Below are 26,432 nucleotides of genomic sequence, written 5' to 3' on the forward strand. Positions count from 1 at the left end.
CCAGGTCATTTCCATTCATTCCTGCAGTTAAATGTGAGTGCTGAATCTTTTGGCTGGGCTATTTTAGAGCAGATCCGTCTCCTGTTTTAGCTCTCCCCATGGCTTGGCAGAGAGTGCAGGGACAGGAGGAGGCAGACAAAAGCAGATCAGATCAGGATTGCTTCTCCAACCACCGGTGCTGCTTTATGCTAATTTAGCATTAGCAAAACCTTATTGAAGCATTTTCCTGGGCTGGTAGGGGGAGGTGAGCTGGGTTAAGTACCTGTGTCACTGCTGCACTGTGTTGCTTGTGCAATTTGATGTCTCATTAAGTTCTGAGCACCGGGAGAAATAGTTTGAATTTCCCTCCAGATCTTACACTTGTGTCTTCTCTGTGCAGTTTGTGCTCCAAAGCAACTTTAATCATCAAGTTGACAAGCAGAGATGACCCAAGAAAGATTTTGAGGTAACAGTACAGATTTTTTTTGTATATTTTCTTTGACAAAGGCCATGTCCTTTTTCTAGGGATAAGGCAGACAAAACCTCTTGTAGTCCCTAGCTCCTGATGTGGTGGTATTTTACACGAATAGATGATACATTTCCTTTGATTCACATTTTGAGAAGAGCTTTCTCACATCACAGAGGATCCCACATCCCTTTTCTCTCACTGATCCCACACTGACTGTTCCTCACTTTGGAACCTGTACATGAGCTCACAGTCCCTGTCACAAGACAGGGTGCCACAAAAAGCCACACCATTAGCATACACACATGCTGTATCAGAAAATCTCAACAGATGCTTTTGAAGTGTTGCCACAATCTTTTTTGAAAGCCGTGCAAGGCATTTGTTTTGCTGCAATCCTGCTTTCTCTGTGGGGAAAGGTGGTGATGCCTGAGATTTCTGGGTCAGAAAGCCTGAACTGTTTGTAAGGAACTAAGACTGTTCTCTCTCTTGCATCCTTTCAGACTCGCAGAGTGCAACTTTCAGCCAGAGCATTTGGAAAAGTTGTGCTTGCTTCTGGAAAAGTGCACTGGTCTGACAGAGTACATGTAAGTTAGTGGCTGCTTGGACCCATTTGAGTGGGCTCATTAGTAAGCCTTTCATTACAATGACCTTTGGTTCTAGATCCTCAAATAACAACGTGACAGTCCAAGCTGCAGAAAGGCTTTTGCTTTCACTGAGGAAAAATCTGCATCCTCTGAAAATCAGGTACTGTGTTACTGTGCTGTTTTAGATACTGATGTGGGGCTGGTCTGATCACCTAGGATCTCCTTTCATCAAAACCAAAAGTGAACTGTGCTTCTTCCAAAGATAGGTAGCACTGGCCTGAGAAATCCCCGTGGATGACTCTGAGTTATTGGTATTTTGGCTTTATCTCCTTGATTCCTACTAAGCATCATGTAAAGCTGTGGCCATAAACTGTGCTGTCTCTGTAGACCTCTACCTGCCTTTACAAAGAAGGTTGCTAGTTCTGGGGAACACATTCCTACTGTGTCCTCACCCGAGGTCTTGCCAGAGCATCCCACAGTTTGCCTGGGTAACAAATTCTTTGCTTCTCCCAGAATGTGTTGCATTAGAGCACAAAGGGCAGGCTCCCTCTTATTGCTGTCAGTGGTAGGTGGGCAGAAGGGAAGCTGATGCTGGTGTCCTCTGCAGGGAAGCTGCTTCTTTGTTTGTTCCCAGTTTGCATCCTGTTTCCTATGTAGACATTATTGTGATGAGCAAAGCAGCTTTTCCATGAATATTAGAGTGCTGCGCCCTCAGCTTGCAGAGGCAGAGATGGATCTGTGCTTGTGAGTAAAGCAGAGCTGCCTGTATTCTGCTTTGCAGCATAGAAGAGCCATGGGTGTGTGAAGAAAGTGTCATGAACCTTCTTGAGCTGGCTGTGCAGGCCTGTGGAAACATTACTGAGATCACGTAAGTAGCACCTCAAGTTCTGGTATCTTTCAGATATTTTCTTTTAGCTCGATACTTTAAAGGGAATGCTATTCAAGCCAGCACTTTAACTCGATCTTCTGTTCTTTATTCACTGTCTCCAGTGCATTTGTAAGCCATTAGCCACCTTGCAGCAAGTTTGACCCGAATGTCTGGCACAGAGAAGTGATTAGGTGTGTGGTTGCACACTTCTGAAGGTTTAGTGGAAGGGAGACCATGTTCCTGGTCTCCCTTGGGAGAAAGGGATGCCCAGACTAGGTTGGCTTTGGAACTGGTTTAAACATTGCAAACCTCTTCAGAGATGGTTGGTTAGGATTTGTGCACCAGCATAGTCCTGCCCCATCCAGTCCTCCTGATTTTTCTTATGAAAAATGGCATTTGCTCTCCCTCAAGAGTTCACAGGCTTATGATGTTTTCTGGTGCTCCGCCTTTCCAGGATATGTAAAGATAAAACCCTCTTCCAGCTAGGCGTAAGGTTCCCACACTGCCCGGAGAAGGTGGAATCAGTCGTTAGCAGGTGAGAAAGTGACTATTTGTCATGATTTTCTGCTTGTTCTGAAACTGGCCGTGGGGTGAAAAATATCTTGAGTGTCTGGGGCTCTGGTCTCCATAGGTTCAGTCTCTGAGTGCCTCTGTGCCCCACATGTGGAAGGAACCTTATTCACGTGCATGTGTCTTTCAGGCCACCCTTCTTCAGGCCTATACTGGACCTGCATGAGGTAAAAAATCTACCAGCCTCCCCCACAGGACCAGGAGCACTCAGGAGATATGAACGTGTACAGGGAGAACAGCATTAGTGTCTTATTCCCTTTGTGTGGCTGAAGAAGGCAGCAGCTGGTTTGTGCAGTTGGCGAAGGGTTGTTTCTCTACACTGGACTCTGTGGTGTAGGTGGAACATGGCAGGAGACCCCAGGGTGGGCATTTGCAAAGCTGTGATCTGTTCCTAACCCTGGCCCTAAGGGGCACCAGATGCTGCAGCGACCATCTGCTGGTAACTGGCAGTTGTGTTGTGTATTTGTATCCTGCAGATTGAATCTGTACGAGCCAGAAATCAAGCACGCTTGCTTCTACCGAAGAGTTTGCGAAAAATGTGCTCAGCTTCAGGAATTGAGGTGAGTTGCCAGGCATTGTAGAGGATTTTTTGGGGAGGGGAGTAGCTTGTCCTTGTGTTTGCAAGAGAGCACACAGCAGGACAGGGCAAGGTCCCAGTCCCTGCACTCTGGGTCCCCTACTTAGAGTGTTTGGATGGAAAATAGAAAAGACACATAGACCTAGTGGCTTCCTGGGCTATCCTTTGAAGGCATCTAAATCTCTCCCCTGCGCCCAGATAACCCATACTCTCTTATCGTGACTGGGAGGTCCCATAGGACCTTGCCAAGTATCAATGTTGTGACACTTCTTTGATGTCCCAGTACTGGTGTGCTTTAGTTGTGGGCTTGGTACAAACCTTTAGTCATCAGTGGACATAACCCAGGTCTGTTGTTCTTGCAGATGGTCTCATGTTGAGCTCCACAACGATGAAGCAGAAATGCTAGTCAGGATTTTGCTACCTCTTCCAGAGCTGAAGAGGTTTGGGTATGTCCCCGTCTATGGTCCTTTCCACATCTTTATCGTTTGCTCCGCTCTGTGCCTCACCCCGATCCTCTCTGAAACACGCTGTCTGGAATATGGCCGTGAGCTCTGTGACCTCTCCTGAGCTGTGTCTATGTTGCAAACTCAACAGCTCTCTACAATTCACGCTAAAAGTGGTTGTAGGGGCACCATTGTGCATGTCTAGAGGTTTTTTCCTCTCCCCTTTTTTGGAGTGAAAGCAATTTGAGACTGAGACCTTGGCTGTTGCTTACATTGTAGGTAGCTTTATGCCACCCTGCTGTGTAAGAGGGCTTCTCCCGGTATTGAATAGCATTTGGTGCTTTTCACAGCCCTCTTAACGGCCTGTAAGCGAGAGGCAGGCTTAGAAAGGGCATCTCTGCTGAGAAATGCTGAGGGATGGCTGGCCTAGGCAGAGACTGTGCTGCTTGGTTCATGTACATGTGAACATTTCTGAACTACCTAGTCCTCATAGTCCTGTACATGGGAGGTGTGGAAATATCTTCAAACTTACTGGTCCCCGATGCCTGTGCTGGCTGGGGTTTGGGATGGGGCAGCTGGCCTGTCAGTCAAGTAAACTCCTCTTTCTCAGTGTGCTGAGACCGGACCTTCTTACTTGACCCTTGCTGTTTTGCAGGCTGACCTCTAGCAGCATTACACCAACTGGAATTGATTACTTGATCATGGGCTTGCAGAACTGCCAGGCCATTGAAGAGCTCAAGTGAGTGTAGTGTTATTGAACTGTCCAGAGTCTGCCGGGTCTTTCTAGAAGCTTTACTTAAACTGCAGCCTCTCTTCTGCCTGTACTGTGAACAGATGTAGTTTTGCTGGTGGCTGGAGGACTTCAGAGAGGAAAGAAGAAACAATTCCTTTTTGTTTGCAGTGAACAATGAGTGAGAGAGATAAAGGGAGATCAGTAGTCTGGCAGGGAGTGTCCAGTGGAAAAATCAAGTGTTTTGGTAGTGTTTTTTGCATGGATTTTGTCCCAGCTTGGAGGCAGTGTTTCCTGTGCAGCAGTCCCAAAGCCAGCATTTCAGTCCTGGAGGGTGATCTGGTGGCCTGCACTCAGGTGGCTTTTCCAGGCACCTACATCCTTCTGTTATGAAGTGCCTCTGGAGCATGTGTGTCATTGTTGTGAGAGCTTTGCCATCTTGTGGTCACAGTGGCACCTTGCTCCATGCAGGGCTGGGTTCCTGCTCCAGAGGTTTGGGATTCTCTTGGTATTTTATCAGGATCCAAACATGCTGAGTAGAATTACATTAGAGAGCAAAACTGATAACTATTCACAGGGACTAGAATACACTCCCACTTCTCTTCCACCCTTGTTCTGCTCTCCTCTGCCCGTGGGTAGTTAGTTGTTCCTGTGTTATTTCATCTTTCAGCCTGGGCTACATGAAACTCAGCAGTGCTGCCATTTCTAAGCTTGCGCTGGGACTTCATGGAATGCCATTTCTGAAAAAGCTTATGTAAGTATGTGACTGCAGCTTGCCTCTAGCCTGGGTTGTGATACTGAATAACAGGAGCTTAATGTTCATTTTCCTGGTGATGTTGTTTCCAGCTTGAACCATAACAGTATTGGTGATGATGGCTGCTCCAGACTCACAGAAGCTTTGAGGAATATGCACTACATGGAGGAAATCAAGTAAGTTCCTTCTTTCTTGCAGACTTTCACCAGCAGAGAGGTGACCACTAGTGCCAACATTTGGAGAGACCCCAATGTGCTTATATACAATGTTGTAACAAAAGCAGGGAGGTTGCAGGATACTTGTGTATAAGGTACCTTAGGCTCAAGGAAACCAGAACTCGATGTTCAGAAGAGGAGAATTTGGTCTAACCCCACTCTATGCAGTCACGTAGAAAATGGATTAAACAGCCTCTGGGTTTAAATCTCTGGAATCTCAAATCCAAAACAGGGCCAGAGGCCCCCTTCTTTCCTGGGAAAGCCTCAGACCCAGCACTTCCCCACTCTGAAAAGATCTGAATCCTGAGTCAACCCCAGGCTCGCTTTGCCTTTTTTTCCTCTTTCGCCAGCCAGATGCTGTCCATTCTCCACTGTAGTAATTTGGAAAATAATAACCACCTGTTGCCTGTCTTGGTGTTCTGGCTGAAGTAATTGCCCATCCATTTACAAGATCCACTGATTTTGATTGTTCTTTGCAATTTTTTTATAATGCCTCATTAACAGCTATTAGTATTTCACGAGATAGTTGAAAGAAGCAGCGATTTGATTCTGCTGCCAAGATGAGAGGTGTCATCCAGCAGATGGGAGATATTATAGAAGATCTTGTACTTTGTCTGGCACTTAGCATTTTCCTTTACAACAGCCTGCCTTTCTTCTTTAAAGTTTAAGCCACAACAAGATTGGAGATCCAGGCCTGATAAATCTAGCTGCTGTCTTGATGGAAAAGCAAAACCTGAAGAGAGTCGAGTGAGTCCCTCTGTTTTGTTTGCAGCATTTCAGTTATGGCCCCAGTTGGTGAGGAACCCTGTGTGGGAAGCCCTGTGCTGCCTTCATTTATACAACATCCTGCCTTCCAGTGTTTTCTATGTCGCGAAACCCTGATTCAAAATTTACTGAACCAATGGAAGGTGTTCCCTCCTCTGCCACCCCCACCTACATCTGGGACTGGCAATGACTTCTTCTGCCAGGGCAAAGAGTGAAGGTTATGGCCATGTCCTCATGCAGTCACCCCCAGAGACAGCGGTGGGCATGTGCCAGCTGTCAGTAGCTGTTTGAATGGAGAGGTCTCTGGCTCAGTTGTGTCCTGGAAAGTAAATCTGCAAGCTTGTGGGGAAATCATACACATCTCATATCCACACAGTGCCTTTCCTCGGGCTGTGTAGGGTTCCCACTGTGGCGGCACCCAGCGTTGCTACACTGCTTTCTTTTACTAGCAGAAGTAGAGGTGAAATTGAGAATTTGTCAAAGCAAGGATGCAGTCTTTAGACAAGGCTGTCTCTCGGAGACATGGATTCAAACTGTCCTTTCTCCAAGGGAACAGAAATCAGAGCATCCAGGCTGTTTGTTAGGCTCAACTCTGGGGTATGCTTTGTAATTTTTTGAAATTAAATGACTCGAACAAGGAAAGGAACTTCCCAGTTGTGTCTGGGAGAGGGGAAACTTCTCCTTTCCCCCAGTACCTGCAGGGACAGGAGTGACAGCACTTGACAAAACCACACTACAAATCCCCAGGTCGTTTTCCAGACACCTGTGCCTCTGGACACACCATTGCAGCCCCATGCAGTCCGTCACTGCAGTGACCCAAGTCTCCCATCACACCAAGCAAATAGGGTAATATCTTAACCTGGCACATTCTGGTTCTTGTTCAGTCACTGAGAATCTTTCATGCTTATTTTAGCCTTTCAGGGAACAGTCCTAGTCCTGCTGGAGGGAAAAAGCTGATGGAAGCTTTTGCCTATTGCAAACACATCGAGGAGTTACTGTAAGTGTGTCATTTCCAATGTCCTTTCAGGAAGCTGGGCAAAAATCAAGGCACAGAAACTAAATCTAATATGGCTCCAGTAAAGCCACGATCAGTTTTACCACTGATTCTTATGAGAGCAGGGTAACCCCTCACAGCTACATGGGATAGGAATGTGTGGTGCTGGATGTGGGACACTTAGGGATTAGATGTTCACTGGAATCTCTCAGAGATTCCCCAGAACCGTACAGACCGCATTAGTAGGGAAGAACTGAACCTGCAGTTTCATGGCAGTGTCATGGGCACAGGGGCTGCGCAGTGCCTGTGTTGCTGAAGAAATCACCATTGATCTATATAGCTGCAAAAACGAAGGGAAGATCACAGATAGAGGCTTTACTCGGCCAGATGTATAATCAGTCATTCCATTCCAGACCACTTCATAGAACGTACGTGCCCTGCCGTATTAAATAAATAAAATTTGAAAAACAACAAATGAGAAAAAGTTACAGTTAAAATCTGGAGCTGTTCATTTAACCTTCAGGTTACAGTGTACTGGACTAAGGGAACATATTTAAAAATGCAGTTTCAGTTTAATCCCAGCTCAGGACAATTCAGTCAGAAAGGGACATCAGCATGCTCCTGAGAAGTACAAGTTAGTTTTACTTCCATGTTTAACTTCTGCTGCAGGATTACAAAACCTTGTTTTCTTTCCTCCCACCCTCAGTGTCCTTTGAATCATGGACATGAGCTCCTTTCAGCATAGTCCCGTGCACGTGTGGGTGAGGAATGGGGGTCCTGTACACGTGTGGGTGACACAGGTGAGGAATGAGGCTCTGTAGTTCATTGCCAATAATACTTTATTTCTACTTCTTCCAGACTATCAAGGAATGGTTTTGGAGACGGGACGGTAATGAAACTTGCCCTCTGTCTGCCTCACATGACCAACCTGAAGATTCTGCAGTAAGTGTCATCTTCTGCCCCAGGAAAGCTGGATATTCTGGGAATATGTGGAATGGTTGAAAGAAGGCATGGGGAAAAGCATAGACTGCAGTAGTGCACTGGTCTCTTGTTTAGACATTATTTTAAGTGTCTCAGGATTGGGAAGCCCTCCGCAATTACTCTGCTGCATCAAGTCACATTAACTATTCTTGCATAATCTCTGGCAGCATTAACTTTAGAGATGAACCAGGTATTGTATAATTGTAAAATAATTGTAAAATAACCCTTAAAACTGGTTTTGAGTTTGTTAGCTTCTGATGCCTCTGGCTGTCCTCTCATTCTTGAGTAATGTAAGCATAAATATGAGCACCTTTTGTGGTCCCTCACTGTTTTGTGCAAGCACCTCTGATTCTTTTTTCCCCATGAACTCAGTGGTGTTATATTTTTAAACCTTTTATGGGAGTCTTTCCAGGGGTCTACAATGTAGGTCTTTCTCATACTGTTTTACAGTAGCAAAGCAAGAAATTGGTGAGCTAGAAGAGCTCGTTGAGCTCAGTTAGCCTGGTGGTGTGTTTTGCAGCCTGTGCCTAAGGTATTGGTGGTACTATGCAGCCTTTGCTTTTCAACGACTGGCTGACTGTGCTCCTTCCTTGTGAGCATGGGCAAATTCACTGAACTTACATGTCCTTAGGGCCAAGCGCAGCTGACAGCAACAGGAGCTATGTGATGTGCTGGCCATGTTGCTGGCCCCCCACTGTTGCCTCCCTGTTTTCCAGGCCCCTTTGTTTAGACTAATCCACAAGGTTCCCAGGTTATTACTAGCACTGGGCACTGGTTCAAAAGAAGTAGCAGTTATCTTCTTGGCAAGTTAAATGGAGCTTTTGTTACGGCTTCATTCTAAAATAATCTTCCAATGCTTATGTTTCTTTTGTTAGTTTGCAGAACAATAACATTGGGCCAGCAGGAGGGATGGAGCTGGCCAGAGCCCTGGTGGCATGTGGGTTGCTTGAAGAGATAAGGTAAGGCCATGGCAGGTGCGCTTGGGACGGTGCCAGATATGTGGACTGGTAACTCTGCGGGTGGAAATCATTTCAGCTCAGAGGCCTGAGGCTGTCCTGTAGGCTCTTCCCATGCTCAGGGTGACTCTGCAGAGGGCGATCCCTCCACCCATCCTAGACACCTTCCCTAGGATGAGAGGAGATGCTCTCTGAAGGTCACTGCTGCACCCAGCCTGCAGAGCAGCTTAAGTCACTTTAGATGTTCAACCTTGTCTGCCAGTGCTGTTTGCTGGGCTTACCTTTGAACTGCTGTATGCAGCAACCTGGGGGGTGATAGAATTCCTGACTGTGGAACTGGAAGGGTGGAGGCAATGTGAACTAACTCTTCCTGCTGCATCCTTGATGCCACCATTCTTTGTTACATGTTTATTGTTAAATAACAAGTTGGATTAGGGTGTTGGTAATTCAGGTGTGAGGTATGTCAGAGTAAGAGAGGTATTGCCATGGATTGCGTTTGCTGGTAGATGAGAACAGAGCAGCACACCCTGGTAAAGGCTGGAAGGCAGTTACTGCTGCCCACTGAGTCTTTGAGACCCATGTCCTCTTCCCACTCTTCCTTATCGTCATTTCCTCTCAAGTCACACCAGTCATTGACTCCAGTATAATTTCTTATTTCCAGTTTCATGTGCAATACACGATATGCTGCAGGTCTGTTCATCTTAGCCACTGGTATAACCCTATGTTACCATCTGTAGGCAATTCACTGCTGAAGGGACTTATGTTGTGAGTTAGAGCAGGGCTGTTCCCATTTTACCAAGCAGGGAATTGACCCTGGGTTGCCACGTGCCAATCTGGCTTGTCCCTACTGTCCAGAGTCCTCACTTAGTCTGGGTACTAGTTATTGTCTTGCTAATTCACATAGTTACATCTCGGTGTTGGCTTTTCTTTGACTGTACCTGCTTTTTATGTGGCCACTCAAAGTTTTCCCATTACTCTTGCAGTTTATCAGAAAATGACCTTGGGGAAGGAAGCATCCATGCCCTGTCCAAGGGGCTGCCATGCTTTGAACACCTCCGGAGGATTGAGTGAGTACCAGGGCACCGAAGGCTGCTGGGCAGAGCATGGCTGGCTTTGTTCGTAGCATTGCCAGGGCAGGAGGGCAGCAGACAGTGCTGGTGCTGGTGCTCTATTTCCCACCAGTTCTGATATCAGCACATTGTGCCCTCTGTTTTTTCTCTCCTCTCTGCTTCAGTCTGAAACTCTGTGGAATCACGGATGATGCTTCAAAATCACTTTCTCACGGCTTCCAACAGTGCCCTTCCGTGGAGGAGATAATGTGAGTGTGGAATGGATGAGGACACCCTTCGACACACGTGTCACTCTTGCTTTAATGTCTGCTCCTATTTTCAACTGCACTAGGCTTGTGATCCTGCTAAAAACTTACTGATACTTACCCCTAAGTACTTTTTAGTGATAAATCTAATAGTAATTTACCAACTGATGAAATTCACTGCCAAAAGTTTCCTTGTATAACTAACAACTTACTGGAAGCTGAATGTGAAGAGCTGAACAGAATATGGGGGGAAACACTCATCTTCAAACTCTGCCTGTTATCTTTGGTCTTTTAGCATCTGCTTTGCAAGGCAGGGCAATTCCCCATCTTGTTCTCCATGGTCCAGGTCTTATCTCCATTTTTTTAAAAAGGTGGCCACAGCTGGCTCTCAGGGAAGGGCAGGAGCTTCTCTGTGCGATTGTAGAGGCTGAATTTCGAGCTTGAGGCAAAGTGAATTCAGCCTGTAGCCGAACAGGGTGGACCGCCAGCTGCAATCTTGCTCTCCACACTGGAATAAAGGGGGTTGCTCTGATGCTTGGATGTTTAACATGTTTTCAATAAGAAGCATAGATGGGCTAACTACATTCTGACATGTTCATCTGCCCAAGAGAACCCCAGCAAAGAGTCTGCTGGGAACCTGCTCAAGCTCATGTTGGTTTAAAAGCAAATTGCTCTCGTGCAATTTGCCCCATTGCACTAGAGGTACCTTAAATTTAATTCTAGTACACAGGATCCCTCAGGGTCAGTAGTGGTCTGTGGAGTGGCTGGAAGACAATGGACATATTATGAGCAATCCAGACCAAGTAACTTTGTTGTAATAGCAGGCCAGAGCTGTAACAGGCTGCAGGTGTTGTGAAGGACATATGCAAGGCCAAGGGAGAGAAAGAAACTGTGTATTTGCAGAGAGATAAGAGAGTTGGACAGAAAGATGAGAAAAAGCAGGATGCCTGCACAAGGGGGGAGCAGCGTGTGGGCACCACACCGGGACCAATCGTAGGGGAGATGGAAGCGTGTGAACAAGTAGTTTAACCTGTCACCTTTTACATAACAAAGGCTGCGTTGAGTGTGTATTTTTAGCTGGGGATATAAATTGGTGTGAGCCTATTAATAGCATCTGTAGAGTATAAATTGCTGTGTATCCCTTAATGAAGTGGCACTAACTTGATCACATTGGTCGTATAAGTTGTGTCCGAGCCTTCTGTGTCAACAGTGGTCTCATCAATCCTGAGCTGCCAGTAGCTTTAATGCAGGCTAACAGTGACTGAGGTGCTGGCAGGGCACAGACCTCCTAGGCTGACATCACTCTTCTATCAGGATGCCAATCTACAAGACCTAGGCTCTCTAGGCATCTCTGCTGTGGCCAGCTGGGTGGCACTTGATGGTCATGCTGCTCTTACGTGCCTCAGTTCTGCGAAGTCCTCATGGATGGCTTGAGTAAAATGATCCATGGGTTATAAGCCCACCAGACTTCCCTGTCCCTACCCCAGAAGGTATTTGTGTGGGAAGAACAGATTCTTAGGGCTCAGGGCATTAGGTCAAAGCCAGGATTTTATTGCCAGACCCAGGAGAGGTATGGCAATAATCCAGTGAGTAATGGGATGAGTAAAGCAAGATTCAGTGCATAGGTGTGTTGCTTGCAGCATGGCCCTAAGACGAGTTAACCAGGTAGGTGCTACTCCTTCATTACTAACAGATAGGCAGATTCTCCTGTAATAGTGGTGTAAGGAGGGATCTTGTCGTGTCCATGGAGGCACAAGTGAGTTCTGTCATTGGGAAATCTGAGTGGCATGGTGAGCTATGTGCAGATACCCATGAACTCCCAGAACAGGCTGTGAACTTGTTTGGTGGAAAGCCCCAGTTCTTGAGCTGGATCCTGTCCTACCTTTGTTTTGGCTCCCACATGCCATACAGAAATTCTGGAGTTCCCCAGTCTTGCATAGAGGAATGGCCCCAGGGTCATTCAGCCGAGTGAAGCACTGACTGGTACTGTGTTAGGTTTCTGTTTTCCAGGTGAGAGGGAAAAGGCCAGGCTGTTCAGCCATAGCAAAGAAAGGATCTGAAGAATTTTCTCACTTGCTAAACATCAGAAAGTGAAAACTCTAGCCTTTCAAGAGCCCTGCAAGCTATCCTTCCAAAGAGCTCAGAGTCAAAAGGCACCTTTAAGAGCAGATCTGAGAGGCACCTTAGCTGTAGCAGCAACACCATCAGCACAAGGAGGAGTTGCCCTGGGATAAAGCTGTGTGCTCAGCATTCACTTCCATCTTTTGCATCTCATTCCCTCGGCCTGCAGGACTCCAGAGATAACTACAGTCCTCAGGCTCTGTGGTGACACTCCCTGATGCTTTACCATGCATGGAAATACATGGTGAAACTGAGGAAACTCCTCAAAATTACACTTGTAAAGCAGGGGAATATTTACCTTCCATGATAAGGGGGTGATAGGCTCTTGTTAACAGGCTAATCAAAGGAGGGTGGTGGTATCACAATGCTGCTGTTGTTTCCCTTGTGATTATCGAGTGACTCACAGTTGGGATTTCTTGTCTGGTTTAGACTGTCTTGGAACGCCCTTGGAGACGGAGGAGCCCAAGAGCTGGCCAGTGCTCTTCCAGGGATGGAAAAGCTGAAGATGTTAGAGTGAGTACAGCCCTGAGAGAAACCCCAGGAAGGCTTGTTTTTCTGTCATTGAGCCTTCAGCCACCGGACTTCTGAAAAGTGGGCGTACATTAGGAACAACAGACAGACAGGCTTCTGCAGTTTAACTTCTTAGCCTGCTCCATGCACCGAGGGCCAGTCTTGCTTGGGTGATACCCAGGCATTAAAGTAGCACTTGTTTTATTTAAGGTGCTTGCAGCATAGGTATCTAAGCAGAAGCTAGTCTGTGAGGCCGCCTGGTTGAGGTAGGGAAGACAAACTAGTATTTCTAGAACATGACTTGTTGTCACCTCATGACCTCCGCTGCGCAGCTTCCTGCAAGCTTTTATGTCTCTTCAGTGTCTGGGATGATCTAGGTGGGTACTGTGCTCAGAGAGCCTTCCTTTGTGAAAACCTGCAGCAGGGCAAGCGGTCCGTCCCCAGGACATGCTGGGTGTTCAGCCACAGGAGCTCACAGGAAGCTCAGATGCAGCTCCTGTGCTGGAACTGCAGGGACAGGAGCAGCTGGGGTCGATGTCACCAGCTCATGTGCTGGCCTGGTGGCAGCACAGCCCAGCACTATTGATGGGAGAGAGTGTCATCTTCTGCTCAAGAACTGTCCATGGAGCTTTCCTCCCCTTGGCCCTTTGGAATTCGTGGTATGAGTGTTCTGTCTTTCAGGTATATGAAAATATTAGTCTGTGGGCCACAGGGTCAGGAACTGAGTTTTGTTTGTCTTGAACAGGGAAACCACGTAGCGGAGCCTGGCTGTTTTACAGGTGCAAGCAAGAAGATTGTGTCTGAGGCAGAAGAAGTCATAACTAGCAATTTTTGGCACCGAGCTTGCAGTAGGATCTGTTACAGTACTCCAAGGGCAAGAGACATGCTTACAAGTCCTGTTGCTAGGAGGAGGCCATAGGGAAAAGTGCACACACACTTCATGCACAAATAGGTCCACAGTGTTAAAGATGAGGCTGGGGTAACTTGTATGGTATTGCTGTGCCTGTGCAGAAGTGTAGCTCTTTTGGGACAGGAGGAGGAGCCAGTGATTATTCAGCTATTTTCCACTCTTGGTTTGGTTTTGGATTTTAAAACTCTCTTTTTGTTTTCAAAACAGTCTGGAGAAGAATCGCATTGGTGCCTGTGGGGCCACGAAGCTTGCAGAAGAACTTGCCAAGTGCCCAGAAATTCAGTTCGTAAGGTGAGCGGGTGTCACGGGGCTCGGTGGCCGGGTATCGGCTCAGCAAGGGCAAGTCGAGTAGACCAGTCTTAGGACAGACATGATCCATGACCCGTGTCAGCCTCCTGCGCTGGCTTAGCTGGCGTGGGATAGGGCATTGCAGGGGATGCAGATACAAGCTGAGTCAGCTGAGGTGTTTCTAGGCCAGCTGTACCTCCTCAGAAAGTCCTGGGAAAAAGGGGTTGAAAAGCTTCCTGGCTTTAAATGAGGCAAAAATTAAGACCCAGTTGCATAATGGCCCCATCAGGAAGTTTGTTGCATCTTTTCCTGTAAGTTGTTGTTTTTTTTTCTCCCATTACATCTGGTTTCACTTCTGAGATAAATTCCTGCCCTGTCCCACTCTGTCCTGGGATTCTTATCTTGCAAGTACTTAGACACCTGATTTTTTTTTTTCACTCTTTGTCATTCCATCTCCAAACCCTATCAAACTCCACTAGAAACCTCTCGTAGGAGAGATCCATTCATCCTTCACTCATTTGAAAATCATTGTTCTGAGAGTGCCTCTGATAACTTTCTGGTAACACGGGTCCCAGAGCCAGGTATCTGCTCCTACCTGACTTGTCTCTTTGGCCCAAAACTGGCCCTCGTTTTCCCAATAGCGAGAACAGCCCAAGAGCCACTGAGGAATGATTCTGGACGTGGCTGGAGCTTGGGCCCCCCCTGTGTGCTTGCTCAGATTGGTGGGCACAGCACGCAGTGCCTTTGACTCCTTGGGGCACTCTTCCTCACAAGGTAGAGGCTCAGTATGGGCAGCTCTGGGGTAGATTCCACCAAATGAGGTAGATGAAGAAGGGTGTCCATGTAAATCAGGTTGCTTTTGTGGAACGTGGTTCTTCCTCCACTTTCTGAGATCCTCATGGCCTGAGGACTTTTCAGAGCCCTAATCTTTCTCCCAGGCTGGATGAATGAGTCCATCTCAGTGAGCAGACAGCTGCTGAGTTGCTGCTGTGTTGCAGAGATGTGGCCATACCTCACTCCTGTCTCGCTGTCGGACCTACTTTGACAAAACCCCAAAGCTGCCTCTTCCACTCTCTCGCATGCCACCTCCTCGCTCCCCATACCAAGCCCTACAGTAACACGTTTGCTGTCATTGTAGGCTGTGGGACAATCCGGTGCCCAAGGGCCTCGCTGAGAATTTGACAAGCCAAGACCCAAGACTGTGTTTCTCCTTCTACCAGTAAAGAAGAGCCCTTGCCTGACAAGGAATTGCTCTCCATCTCCCACTGCCCTCAAAATTTGCACTGAAGAACCCAGGAAATCAAAGTTCCTATAACTAAAGAACTGTAACTGTTAGGTCTTCCTTCACTGCACTGAACCAAGCGTGAACACTTCCTGATGTTTTGTTTCTTGTGAGCTTTTATTGTACAGAAAAGCAAAAGACTGTAAAGAATTGCTGCTGAGCAGGCAATGTTCTTGGTGCAAACCCACTGAAACTCACAAGTAGATGAGATGCATCTGCTCAGGCATTCAGGAAGCCTGCAGAGTATTTAATTGTCTTTAATCAAGATTATAACACCTACAGGGTGTTCCAATAAAAGAATGTACATCCTCCGGGAGAGGATGTAAAATTATTTACAAAATTGTAAATTGCTGATGTGGTTACAAATGCACTCAGACATGTTGTTTGAAAATTGTGTATAACTGCGTGTGAAATGCCTCTGTGTTTTTTAGGCAAAAATGGTAATATGTGGGGGTTTTGTGCTTCATAGCAGGCTCCTTTTCATACAGAATTGCCTCAGTTTCTCAGTAGAAACTTCAGAACTTTTGAAATTTCAAATCATTGACCAAAAATGATCAGTATTTATACTGTGATAACATGGAAAGGCTGATATCACCATAAATTCCAGTGAGAAACTTTAAAGTACTGAGGTTGTAAAACAATTTGCAAGAAAGCTGTGACTATTCTGTGTGAGAGTATTTTCTCTACTACTGAGTGTTTTCATGTGGGGATTTTGAAGACCTTTGTGGGGTTTTATTTCCATCCTGTATTTTCAGATACAGTTTGCAGTTGTAATTCCTCCCAGCACCCATAAGAGTGTGGCACAAAAGCCAGTGAGACCATGTGCTGAACGTTAGCTCTTCACAGTTTTCAAACTGAACATCTTTGTCAGCTGGGCTCTTCTTGGGCCCGGGTCTCCCAGAACTTCTTTTGGAAATGCAGGAGGTTGGACAGAGTTTGCATTAGCTAATGGTCCGTTTCGATCCAGGCTGTGAGCTGAAAATTCATTTTTTCCTGCATGTTTGGAACACCATTTTGGTCAGACTGAGTGCTGTCCCCAAGCAGGTTCATTACCCAGTGTGCAGTGCCAGGTATTCCATATTTTTTTATTTTAGAGAGCAGGGAGCAAGCCAGTAACCCACAAGTGCCTAGCTCCCCGATTGCCAAAACGTTACACTATTTATACAGCTCAGCGTGCAAAGACATCAGTCCTCACTGGCTACAGATCACCCAGCTCCTTCACTACTTGGTACTCTGTTTCCCGTTTGTCAAATAATTCTCTGGCTTTTCATGTTACTGAGTTTGCATGCTCAGCCTCCAGTTCTTTTGGGTCTGGGGGGTTTCCTGAGTCAGTGGCAGGCGTGTTGGTGGTCGCGATCTCCCTGGGCCACCGTTGCCTTTCCCCTAGTTTTGCTGAGCTTATTGCCCAGGAGGTGCTTCCTTTGTGAAGGTCCTTTGCTGAAGGGAAGGCTTTGCTCTGAGTGTAGCAGGGCATGCAGAGCGCTTGTTGCTTGAATTAACCACTAACAACTCATTCCCTCCAACTGTCTCAAAGTCAAACTGCCACCCCCACCTTCAATTCCACCAGCCGCCCGGTAGCGTGGGTACTGCATGTGGTAGATAACAGAGGCTGAGTTTTACTCTGTCTGAAGAAGGAAAGTATTGGAATTGGACTTTTTAATGCATTTGAATTTAATTTAATGCACTTTTTAATGATTGATGGCTGTTTTGTCATCTCCGATGGCAACCACAGCCAAAGCCTCTTGCTGTTACCACAGGCCTGTGTACCGGGGGAAAACCAGAAAATATCACTGTCAAACTGATCTTTGTTCAGCTCCATCGTATTGCCTCCGGCTGCCCCCCACTCCGGCTGCCCCCCACTCCTGCATCTGCATGTGTTCAGGTATCACGACAATTTACTTTCCTCCTTTAGTGGTGTGAAACATGCCTCCTTGCTTACTGTTTTTCCTCCTGTTTTGATGATGCTTTAGCTGAATAAATGAGAATGCTGCTCGGGTGGGTGCTTGACTTTTCAGGTCAGTTTTATTTTCACAGTCTTGGGTGCTAGCCCTGAACAGCTGCCTTGGGCAGCACAGCCACTGCAGGGAGAGCTCCGGGGTTTGAATCACCCCGTTGTTTCCCCCTTGCAATGAAACGCACTATTTGAAAGGAGATTGAGGTTCCTCCGTGCAGTTTCACCAACTCCCGAAGTTAGGAAGCTTTGTGGTACCACAGGGCATGCCACAAATACCGCTGCAGCGCTTCTCCTGACTTGAGGTGTTCAAGAGTGCCTCGGAAACCGAAACGCACGCCTGCATTTCTCGGGTTCTTCCCTAGATTCAGGATTAGCTCCCAGACACATCTGACCAGAGAGGGACCATCATTCCAGAGCGGGCCAGGGAAGGGAGCTGCGGGAAGCCAAAGCATCTTTTCCTGAACACCAGGTGTCAGCAAACCCCCAAAAACGGGAAGCGGGGGTCTCGTCCAGCGATTTAGGCTAAACCCGGGCTCTGTGCTGTATTTTGAGCGCGTGGGTTGCATTTTTAAACCCCAGAGATTTGGATGGAGTTGTATGTGAAACAGGACAACACAATCGGTTCCTAGTTTGTTCCTTACATCGAATGCCAAGGACTTTTGGGCCACCCTTCCCCAGCGTGCTTCCCATTTTGATTGTGCTGCTGATGTCCGTCTTCCAGCTTGTGCTTGTGTCTGAAAGTTTCCTAGGGGAACCGGGAGGCTTTGACCGATTTTGAGGGGTTAAATGAATCTTCTGGCGTGCAGGAAGATGTGAGGCCGTTGGGGGCTGTGCATGATGGCTGAACACCAAACTGATTCCCAAATAGGTAATTAACGTGGGCCATTTTTAGAGTTGTTACTATTAGATTTTGCATTTATCATGGTCCAAAAATGGAAATGTATCAGGACGCTCCGCACACCCCTATTGTTTCAGGCTGCCTGCAGTTTCTGGGAAGACAATGTCTGAGCTAGTCAGTACTGGTTTCGTACACAGAAGGGATTTTGCCCCCTGAGACCGAATCTTTAGAAAGAAATACACTGCTGTAAGTAAACACAACTGCTGGAGGGCAGTGAAGGAGCCCGGATTTTGTGCTAGGGAACAGCCAGAGCCAGGCTGGGCCGTGATTTTGCAGATGATGGCTGCTGTTCTGTAGGGCTGGAAACGCAGCCGGCTGTTTCCCCTCGGCTAAAACCAGCTCCAGGTAGCGCAGAACCTGCTGTGACTTGGAGGCATCATGCTGGGCAGGAGACAAAACACAGGAAAAACTGATTCTAGAGAAAACAGGCACATTGGTATTCATGAAATACTGTCTGCCTCTCCCTTTCCCCCCCAAATTGACATTTTAAGCCACGGGCACAGAGGTAGGAGGGCAGGTCTGGGACAGACCTTACTTCTCCTACTGAATCCCTCTTTCACACACAACCACGTCCCTTCCTGTGATGGTTTTTGGCTGGGTTTGCCCAGAAAGAAGGGTGTTGCTCCTGACACTAGGCTCAGTTTTTAGCTGGCTGTTGCCTGTGGTGTTGTCCGTGCTGAGCGTTTGTGAGCTGTGAGCCCATGGTGCGTCCCCAGCCCCGCTCCTGGGGTGCCGGGAAGGCAGTGGGGCTGGCGAGGGGGGGGCTCACTGATGCCGAAAGCTGACTTGGTGCCTTCAAACACCTCTGCCTTTAACAGCTCAGGCTGCAGGAGAGCGGAAAGCTGGCCGGGGGGAATATGGGACTTGCTTACTTTGCCTGTGATTAAATTTAAAAGCATGAACAGAGCTGCGTGCGCTTTGTTCAAATAAAGACGGTTTATTTAATCTGAAGCCTCAGAGGGAGGTTTCCGGTCTTATTACCCTATCTCCATATCAAAAACATCTATATAAATATCCCTGACGCCTGATGATGTATCTGCCAAGCGTCAGGTGAGGTTGCTAATGGTATGTTGGGTGCAAACCATGGTGGCACCGAGCTGGAAGGGAAAGCGTGCTGGCGCCTTGGGTCGAGCAGGGTGGTGGGAGGGTGTGATGCTGGCCAGCCCGGTGGCCTGGGCTCCCTTCCACCTCTGGGGTGCTTGGTTGGGGCCCACCCGTTTTCCTTGTATAACCAGCTTTTCCCCATGGAAAGCGGTGCCAGGCACCCACTGTGGGGCTCAGGGTCCTGGCCCAGCCCCAGGCCTGGTTTGGGCAGGGTGATGGGCAGCACCCGCGCCAGCTGCGCAGGGTGAACCCCGCTGGCATCCCAGCAGCACAACAATCAGTGGTTTTGGTTCAGAGCGAGGGGGGTCGAGCCCACAAAGTTATGCTTTTGTTGTAGCTGGGTGGATAACATGGAAAATAATTTTCCAGCCTTTCCACGTGTTGTAATTTTTAATTTTTTTAAAAAAGGTTGTTTTTTTTTTTCTTTTCTTGTACGAAGAGTGAAGCACAAGCAGCCAGCTGGGAAGTTCTGGGGTGGATCCTTTTCTTTTTAATCCGAAACGCATGATGCCGGCCCGGGGAGGGGGAATGACAGCGGGGGGGAGCCGGGCATGGCCGCGCCCGCCGCCCGCCCCCCGCCATCACCGCCCACCCGCGGGCGCGGCGTGGGGAGGCGCTGAGCCCGCGGGAGCTGCTCGGCCCGGCCGGCCCGGCCCGCGGCGGTGAGTACCGGGGCGGGGGGCGGGGGTGCGGAGCGGAGCGGAGCCGTACGCCGGGGCGCGGCTGGCTGGGCCCGTCCCGCGGCGGGGAGCGACCCCCGTGGGTCGGGTGGGTGGTGACGGCCGTGGGGGATGCACCGGCGGTGACCTCGGGTGTCCCGGCGGGAGGGGGGCTCTGGCTGGCCAGCGTAACCCCCGTGTCAGCCCCCGGACGGGGACCTGCGGGGACGCGTCGCCACCAGCTTCTCCCAGAGCCTGCGGTGTCCCTTCTGCACTCCATCCACCGGGACAGACCCTCCGTCCCTTGGGCAGACCTGCCATCCCTTGGGACACACCCTCCAACCCCTGGACCGGACCCTCCAACCCCTGGATCGGACCCTCCAACCTCAGACAGACCCTCCATGCCCTGGGGCAGCCCCCCCACACGCTTTGCACGCCCACGCCCCTTCCTCAGCCCCAGCCCCTCTGTTCGTGCATGGTGTGAAGTCGTCCCGCCTGCCCCCACTCTCCCTGCATCCGCATCCGCTCCTAGAGATGCCAACCGGACACACCGGGGCCTGGTGGCCTCGCTCCCCGGGGACAGGGACGGTTGGTTCCCCTGGCACTTGCCACAAGCGTCTCTGCTCCTCCTGCAGCCCCGTGGCGCGGGGGCACCGGCGAGCTGGAGGCCGAGCAGTGCCCAAGCGCTGCTTCGGGAGCCCGTTGGCAGCCTGGTGCTGCTCTGGCTGGTGATGCTGTCTTTGTGCAGTGCCTTTCGGGGGGGCTGCCCCTCTCTCCTCCGCGCCTCGGCCTCGGAGATGGCAGCGAGCAGCGCGTGTTGCTCAGCGGTGTGAGGGGCTTGGGGATGGCAGGCAGGGGGGTGTTTTCCCATCAGCTCCACCAGTCTGAGGACCTGACGCAGTAAGGGTGAGTAGCCCTAATTTAGGTGACTGGCTGGAGGAAAGCTGGTGGGGCTGGGGGGCTTGGTGGGCTAACACCCCCTCTGGAGCTGGTCACCGTGAGGAGGGTGGAACAGGAGACAGAGGTGAGTTGAGAGCTGAGTTTTGGTGGCAGAAATGTCTCCGAAGGACTTGGTCCTTGCTGCTGGCTCCCCGACAGCCTGAACTGCTTCACGGGAGGGAATCCAGAGGATCCCTGTGAGCCCTGAGCCCCAGGTTTGAAGCCTCCTGGAGATACACCAGAACCTTCTGGAGAAGCTGGAGTCAGGATCAGGCCAGTGTGAGCACAGCCCAGGGGCGCTCAGTTTTGGGATGCCTGTTGCTGGCATTGCCTCCTCCTGCCAGCCCCGGTATCAGGGGATACCACTGTGCTTTTCTGGGGCTGGTAAATGTCTTATTATGGGCCAGAAAATGCACCCCATTGAAGCCCGTTGAGGGGCTCGAGCAGAGCAACAGGAGGAGGAAGGCTGGAACAAAAGCTCAGGGCACGTGGAAAGGATCTTTTCTGAAGAACTGAGATGGTGGAGGATGTTTTCCTGGAGTGGCCTTGGGGAATCGCTACATTTGCTTTGGTTACAGCTGTGTGACAGCCTGGGACATACATTTTCTGGTGATGTGTGTTTTTGTTTCTCTGCTGTTGCCTCTGGAGCATCCTGGCTGGGATAACGTGGAGGGAAAGCACCCCATGAGGCTTCCACATGTCCCCCAAACTGCACCTACCTGCGTTGCAGGCAGCCCCTCGCACTTGCCTTGGGCAGACAAGCAGTCCCGGAGCTGCTTTCGGAGAGCCCAGCATCCATCTTCATGCTGGGCCCGGGGTTTGGCAGCCGCCTGCCTCCCCGGTACCACTGGCACATGCCGCACTCATCCTGGGACCTGCTTGGTCAGGGACACAGTTTGCATCTCTCGAAGGCGTTGCAGGTGTCGCACCGTAGCAGTGTGAAGGTGGGCAGGGCCATAGGACTGCTAGTATTTGAGATGCTGGCTGTGACACTTCTCCCTCCTGAGCTCGACCTGAAGAGAAATGAGATCATCTGGAGCTGCATCAGCGCTTTGCCCCGGGGGGAATCCTTGCTCTGGGGTCTGTGCTGGTGGGCAGCGAGGGACCCTGTGCTGGTTGCTGGCAGGCTGGCGCAGTGTGTAGAGCCATTGCTTGCGGGGGTCAGGGGGAGCCCAGTGCCTGGCCAGTGTGTGCTGGAGGAGCGGGCACATGCCCCATGCACGGGGGCTTCCATTGCAGAGAAATCCTCCTAGTGTTCAGCCGCCCTGGCTGAGCTGTGGGTGAAAATGCTTTTTGCCCTGGCGGATACATCAGCCGTGCAGCCCTTGGCAGTCCTCATCCCTGCTGGTCCTCCAGCGATCCGATCCTTTCCCTCGCCCTGACAGCGGGCTCACGCAGTGCTGGAGCAGCCTCTTGCTACCCTGTGATTTACCAGTCTGTCCAGTTATATACTGGAATTGCACCGGCTTTTTTCACCTTTTAGCGGCCTCAGTGTGGCGTGTGAAGAGTCTGGGAGGAATAACTTCTTCTCTCGTTCCCATTACACCCAGTGGAAAGAGTTTCCCACTGACTTCAGTGGAAACCTCTGCCCGGGGAAAGCTGGCCGGAGTCGCTCACACTGCTGTAAATCAGGGCTTGTTCTCCGGGAGCCGTTGGCGTGCCGAGAACGTAATACCCGGTTAATTGATGAAAAAGCAACGCTTGCAGTCTCCTGTCCTGGTTCTGGGTTGTCAGCTCTCATAAGGACCTCTTTATGTGAGAGTCTTGGCTTGTGTTCAGAGGCAGGGTGGGGGGGGGAAAGGAGAAGAAAAGGTAAATTTTCTGGTGCAGTGGAGTAGCCAGGCATTTGAAATGGTGCTCCTGGCAGAGCAAAACCGCAAAACAGCACGGAAAAAAAAAGAATTGAATGCTTCCCCCCCACCCCCCGAAATCTTACAGTTTGTCTTTTAAACCTCCATAAAATATTTGTTGAGGGACCTGAGTCATCACTTTTTGCTGCTTTGACTCAGTTTCCTGGCTGCTGGCTTTGCAAGGTTACTTGTTTGGATCAGAGAAGCAGGGGCAAATAATAATTCCTGGGAACTCAGGTGAGCTTGGAGGTCATAACAGTATTGTTAAAATACCAGAAAAACAAACAAGTGTCGTATTCAGCAGGAAGGGCTCTACTTTTATTTGTCTGCTGCTTTTGCTGAGGCTTTGGGAGCTGTCAGATTTTCTGCCTGTAGCCAGCGGGGAAAGGCTCGCGTCTAAAATAGTCACTTTCCCCCCCAGCCCTGGATTTTTCATCATCACGTGATTCCAGAAGCTGAGGATTTAGGAAGAAACATCAGCCATTGTGGGGCTGATTTTAAAAATTAGACAAGATGGGAATGCAAGTTTTGCTGTTAAACAGCGAGTCCAGTGCTGCGCAACCATTTGAACCAAGTTTTATATTCTTTCGAGTTGTGTCTAAAGCTGTTGGGAAGGGGTTGAAAATTTATCAGGCATAATTCTCGTATAAACCGCTGGATTTTTTTGTATCGCTGGCATACAAAACCATCTCAGAGTGAAGCTTCACACGTCGAGTGGCAGCATCTCTCTGCTGCAAAGCAGGCCAGTAAAATTATTTAGGAAAAGGTTGGATTGTAGCGATGAAAGTCACCTCTGTGCAGGGTAAAGGTGGGCACGTCATCCAGCCCGTGGGCACACCAGCAGTGCTCTGTGTGCCTCAGTGCTGGCATGCCTGTGCAAACCGGTGTTGCACGTAGCTACCCATTAATTAATATTTATTTATGTTTTTGGGGAGGGCTCTGAAGCTCTGGCTGCTATGGGGATGAGATGGCGCATGGGCTGGAGGGAGCTGCGTGCCTGTCCGCTGCTGGGGCCGCTGGCCTTGCTGGCTGCCATGCTGGTAATTTGGCGTGCAGTTACGTCAGCAGTTACAGATATTTCTCATCGCTTCAGTGATGTTTTTTTTTTTCTTCCCCTTTCACGTGTGATAGATGGTGTTGGCTGGAAATAGGAATTCAATTAAAATTCAGAAAGCCAGCATTTTTGTTTTCAGTAACTTAGAAAAGCCTTTAATAAGTTAAACAGCCAGTATACATTAAGTATAATTAAAATGCAGGAGGTTCACTCTGCACCTGTGAGGGAGCTCCACTGGCTGCATGTCCTTCGCAGCCCAGTCGCCCTCCTCACGGGGAAGCCCTGCTCCTTTACGTTTTGTTGGGTCCAGCTTTAATGAAGTCAACTTTTTCCTCCAGATCTGGTTGTTGAAACAGATCTATCCCCCCTCACGGTGACAGCGTGCCCAGCTCTTGTACAGCCGCTGCAGCAGCAGGGTGGGACAGTTTTAATGCCTTGGCTGGATGTTAGAATCCACCCAAAACCCTGAGGGTGCCTCGCGATCCCTCCTCAGGTCCATCGCCCGCCGTGAGCATTGCTGCCAGGCGGGGGTCAGAGATGCCTGGCTGGCACTGGCCTCCGCTCGCCCACAGCCAGCAGGCACCATCGCTTTCTGCTCCGGCATGGCAAAGGGCAGCAGTGGCCCCGGTGGTTGGCAGCGCGTGAATGCGGCAGCCACAGAGCTGGCGTGTAAACCTTCGCCTTGGGTCTGCTTCGTGGGGCTGTTGTGTACAGGGTTTGGTGCCATTGCCAGGATTCGCTGCCGTGTCACCACATTTTCTGCCCTAAATCACTAAATCGAGCCCCAGAGGAAGCCTGTCGTCAAGCGAAAACGTGCGACCTCCTCCGTGTATCTAAGCCAAATACGTGCCTGCCAGCGGGGACGAGAATGGGGTCGGTCTGTGCGCTCGGCTGTTGCTGTACGTCCTTCACGGGGGACGCTACTGCCTCTCGTCTTGCCCTGCCCCTCGCTTGCCCTTGCTCCATTTCTGAGCAACAAGCCCAGAGCCGCTGCCTCTCTGGAAACCATACAGAGATTTGCAAGCAGGGCATGCCGTAGGCACAGGACGTGCAGCAATCGCAGGGCATGCAGTGAGCACAGGATGTGCAGTGAATGCAGGGCATGCAGCAATTACTGGGCACACAGCGAGCATGGGATGTGCAGTGTGTGCAGGGCATGCAGCAATCACTGGGCATGCCATGGGTGCAGGACGTGCAGCAATTACTGGGCACGCAGTGAGCACAGGATGTGCAACGAGTGCCGGGCATGCAGCAATTACTGGCCACACAGCGAGCATGGGATGTGCAGTGAGTGCAGGGCATGCAGCAATCACCGGGCGTGCAGGAAGCACAGGATGTGCAGCGAATGCAAGGCATGCAGCAGTCACTGGGCACGCAGTGAGCACGGGATGTGCAGTGAGTGCAGGGCATGCAGCAGGCACGAGACGTGCAGGGTGTGCAAGGGAGGCTGGGCTCTGCCTCCCGCAGAGGCAGCCGTGGTACAGTTTGGTAGCAGCCGTCAAAGGCCGTTCAGTTTCTCTCCGGTTCAGAGGCGATACTCTGTGTGTGGTTTTTTGCCACTTCCCGATTTTCTGAGCGCTCCCCCAAAAGGCGCTCAGCCTCTGCAGCTCCTCCAGACCCCGTCAGCAATGGTGCTGCCTCCCGCCGCACGTCACCGCTGGGTGTGGAGGAGCGAGTTTTGCTTTCGTTTGCCGGGCTGGAGCCCTTGGCTTTCCGCCGGCTGAGAATCACGGAAACACCTTCGCCGCTGGGACCCGGGGCCCTGAGTCTCCCGAGCACTCGGCGCCCCTGCTCCGCGGGGCTTGCCTTCTCTCGCCGGTGAGCAGCCTGAGATACTTTGGGGACAGTGTAATGACTTCGTCGGGAGCGGGTGGGAGAACGGATCCCGCTGCCCGGTGCCGCCGCGGTGCCCGGGCCAGCTGTGCCCCCGGCCGCCGGGTGGGTGCCGGCCAGCGGGCAGACGAGGCTGCTGGCACGCTGCGCGGTGGTTGGTTTTGCTCTCATGCCCCTGGCTTACTGGGATCTCCAGTTTCAGTGCCTCGGTGGGTGTGAGCCCCTCTGCAAGGACACGGGTCCCATCCTCTGGTCATGGAGCACTGACTGTGGCTCTGGCCTCCCCCTGAGCAGGACGCTGGCACAGTTACGGGACCGCTGCCGGGGCTCGTGCCTTTGCCTGTGCCCCCCTGGGGGACAGGGCTCCCCGGCTGCTTGGGGCAGAGCAGCCCCAGGCCCCTCCAGGCTCTGCTTGGCTGGGGGAAGCAGCCAGGGTGGTACCACGGGGGGATGCGGGGGGACCCTTGGGCACATCACCGGGGTTACGGGATGGTGCAGGGGGGATGCGGGGCAGGGTGGGACTGTGTGGAGGAGTCTTGCTCCCACCCTGCGGGTCCCTCGTTGTGAGCTGGTTTCTTGACTGTTGCCACTCTTCCCCGGAGTCCAGCAGCTGCTGTGGCACACATGGGGATGGCAGAGGGGCAGCTGGAGGCTGTGGATCTCTGCTTGACATCTGCGGTGGCTGCCTCAGCTCCGGACCGGCCATGGGAAGTGCTTTGGAGTTGCTTTTCTGGTGGTGATGTTTGCAAACAGGGCCAGCAGCGGATGGTGCTGACACCCCTGGATGTCACAGGCAGCACAGGGAGGCCCTGTCCTGGCTGGTCCAGCTGGGG

General features: G+C 50.4%; 2 protein-coding genes across 13 annotated transcripts in view; both read left to right on the plus strand.

The window, feature by feature from the left end:
- Positions 1-19,111, plus strand: part of NLRC5 (NLR family CARD domain containing 5) — a 51,747-nt gene extending 32,636 nt beyond the window's left edge. For 6 of the 7 annotated variants that reach the window (XM_055819068.1, XM_027782179.2, XM_055819069.1 and 3 more), the window contains 19 exons: positions 380-445; positions 946-1,029; positions 1,106-1,189; positions 1,811-1,897; positions 2,352-2,432; positions 2,944-3,027; positions 3,407-3,490; positions 4,143-4,226; positions 4,888-4,971; positions 5,064-5,147; positions 5,850-5,933; positions 6,865-6,948; positions 7,804-7,887; positions 8,802-8,885; positions 9,866-9,949; positions 10,117-10,200; positions 12,748-12,831; positions 13,946-14,029; positions 15,165-19,111. In XM_055819068.1, coding sequence (XP_055675043.1) covers positions 380-445; positions 946-1,029; positions 1,106-1,189; positions 1,811-1,897; positions 2,352-2,432; positions 2,944-3,027; positions 3,407-3,490; positions 4,143-4,226; positions 4,888-4,971; positions 5,064-5,147; positions 5,850-5,933; positions 6,865-6,948; positions 7,804-7,887; positions 8,802-8,885; positions 9,866-9,949; positions 10,117-10,200; positions 12,748-12,831; positions 13,946-14,029; positions 15,165-15,249 — 1,579 coding nt within the window. In that variant the 3' untranslated portion in view covers positions 15,250-19,111. The remainder of the gene's footprint in view (positions 1-379; positions 446-945; positions 1,030-1,105; positions 1,190-1,810; positions 1,898-2,351; positions 2,433-2,943; positions 3,028-3,406; positions 3,491-4,142; positions 4,227-4,887; positions 4,972-5,063; positions 5,148-5,849; positions 5,934-6,864; positions 6,949-7,803; positions 7,888-8,801; positions 8,886-9,865; positions 9,950-10,116; positions 10,201-12,747; positions 12,832-13,945; positions 14,030-15,164) is intronic. The other variant, XM_055819070.1, reaches the window with a different exon arrangement.
- A 704-nt stretch (positions 19,112-19,815) lies between these two features.
- The window catches only part of CPNE2 (copine 2), a 57,173-nt gene continuing 50,556 nt past the window's right edge, over positions 19,816-26,432 (plus strand). For 4 of the 6 annotated variants that reach the window (XM_055819105.1, XM_055819107.1, XM_055819108.1 and 1 more), the window contains exon 1: positions 25,440-25,584. The gene's annotated coding sequence lies outside the window, so the exon portion shown is untranslated. Of the gene's footprint in view, positions 19,927-25,439; positions 25,585-26,432 lie in introns of those variants that run through there. The other 2 variants (XM_055819106.1, XM_055819109.1) reach the window with 1 other exon arrangement.

This window comes from Falco peregrinus, chromosome 14 (assembly GCF_023634155.1).
Source record: "Falco peregrinus isolate bFalPer1 chromosome 14, bFalPer1.pri, whole genome shotgun sequence".
NCBI lineage: Eukaryota > Metazoa > Chordata > Aves > Falconiformes > Falconidae > Falco > Falco peregrinus.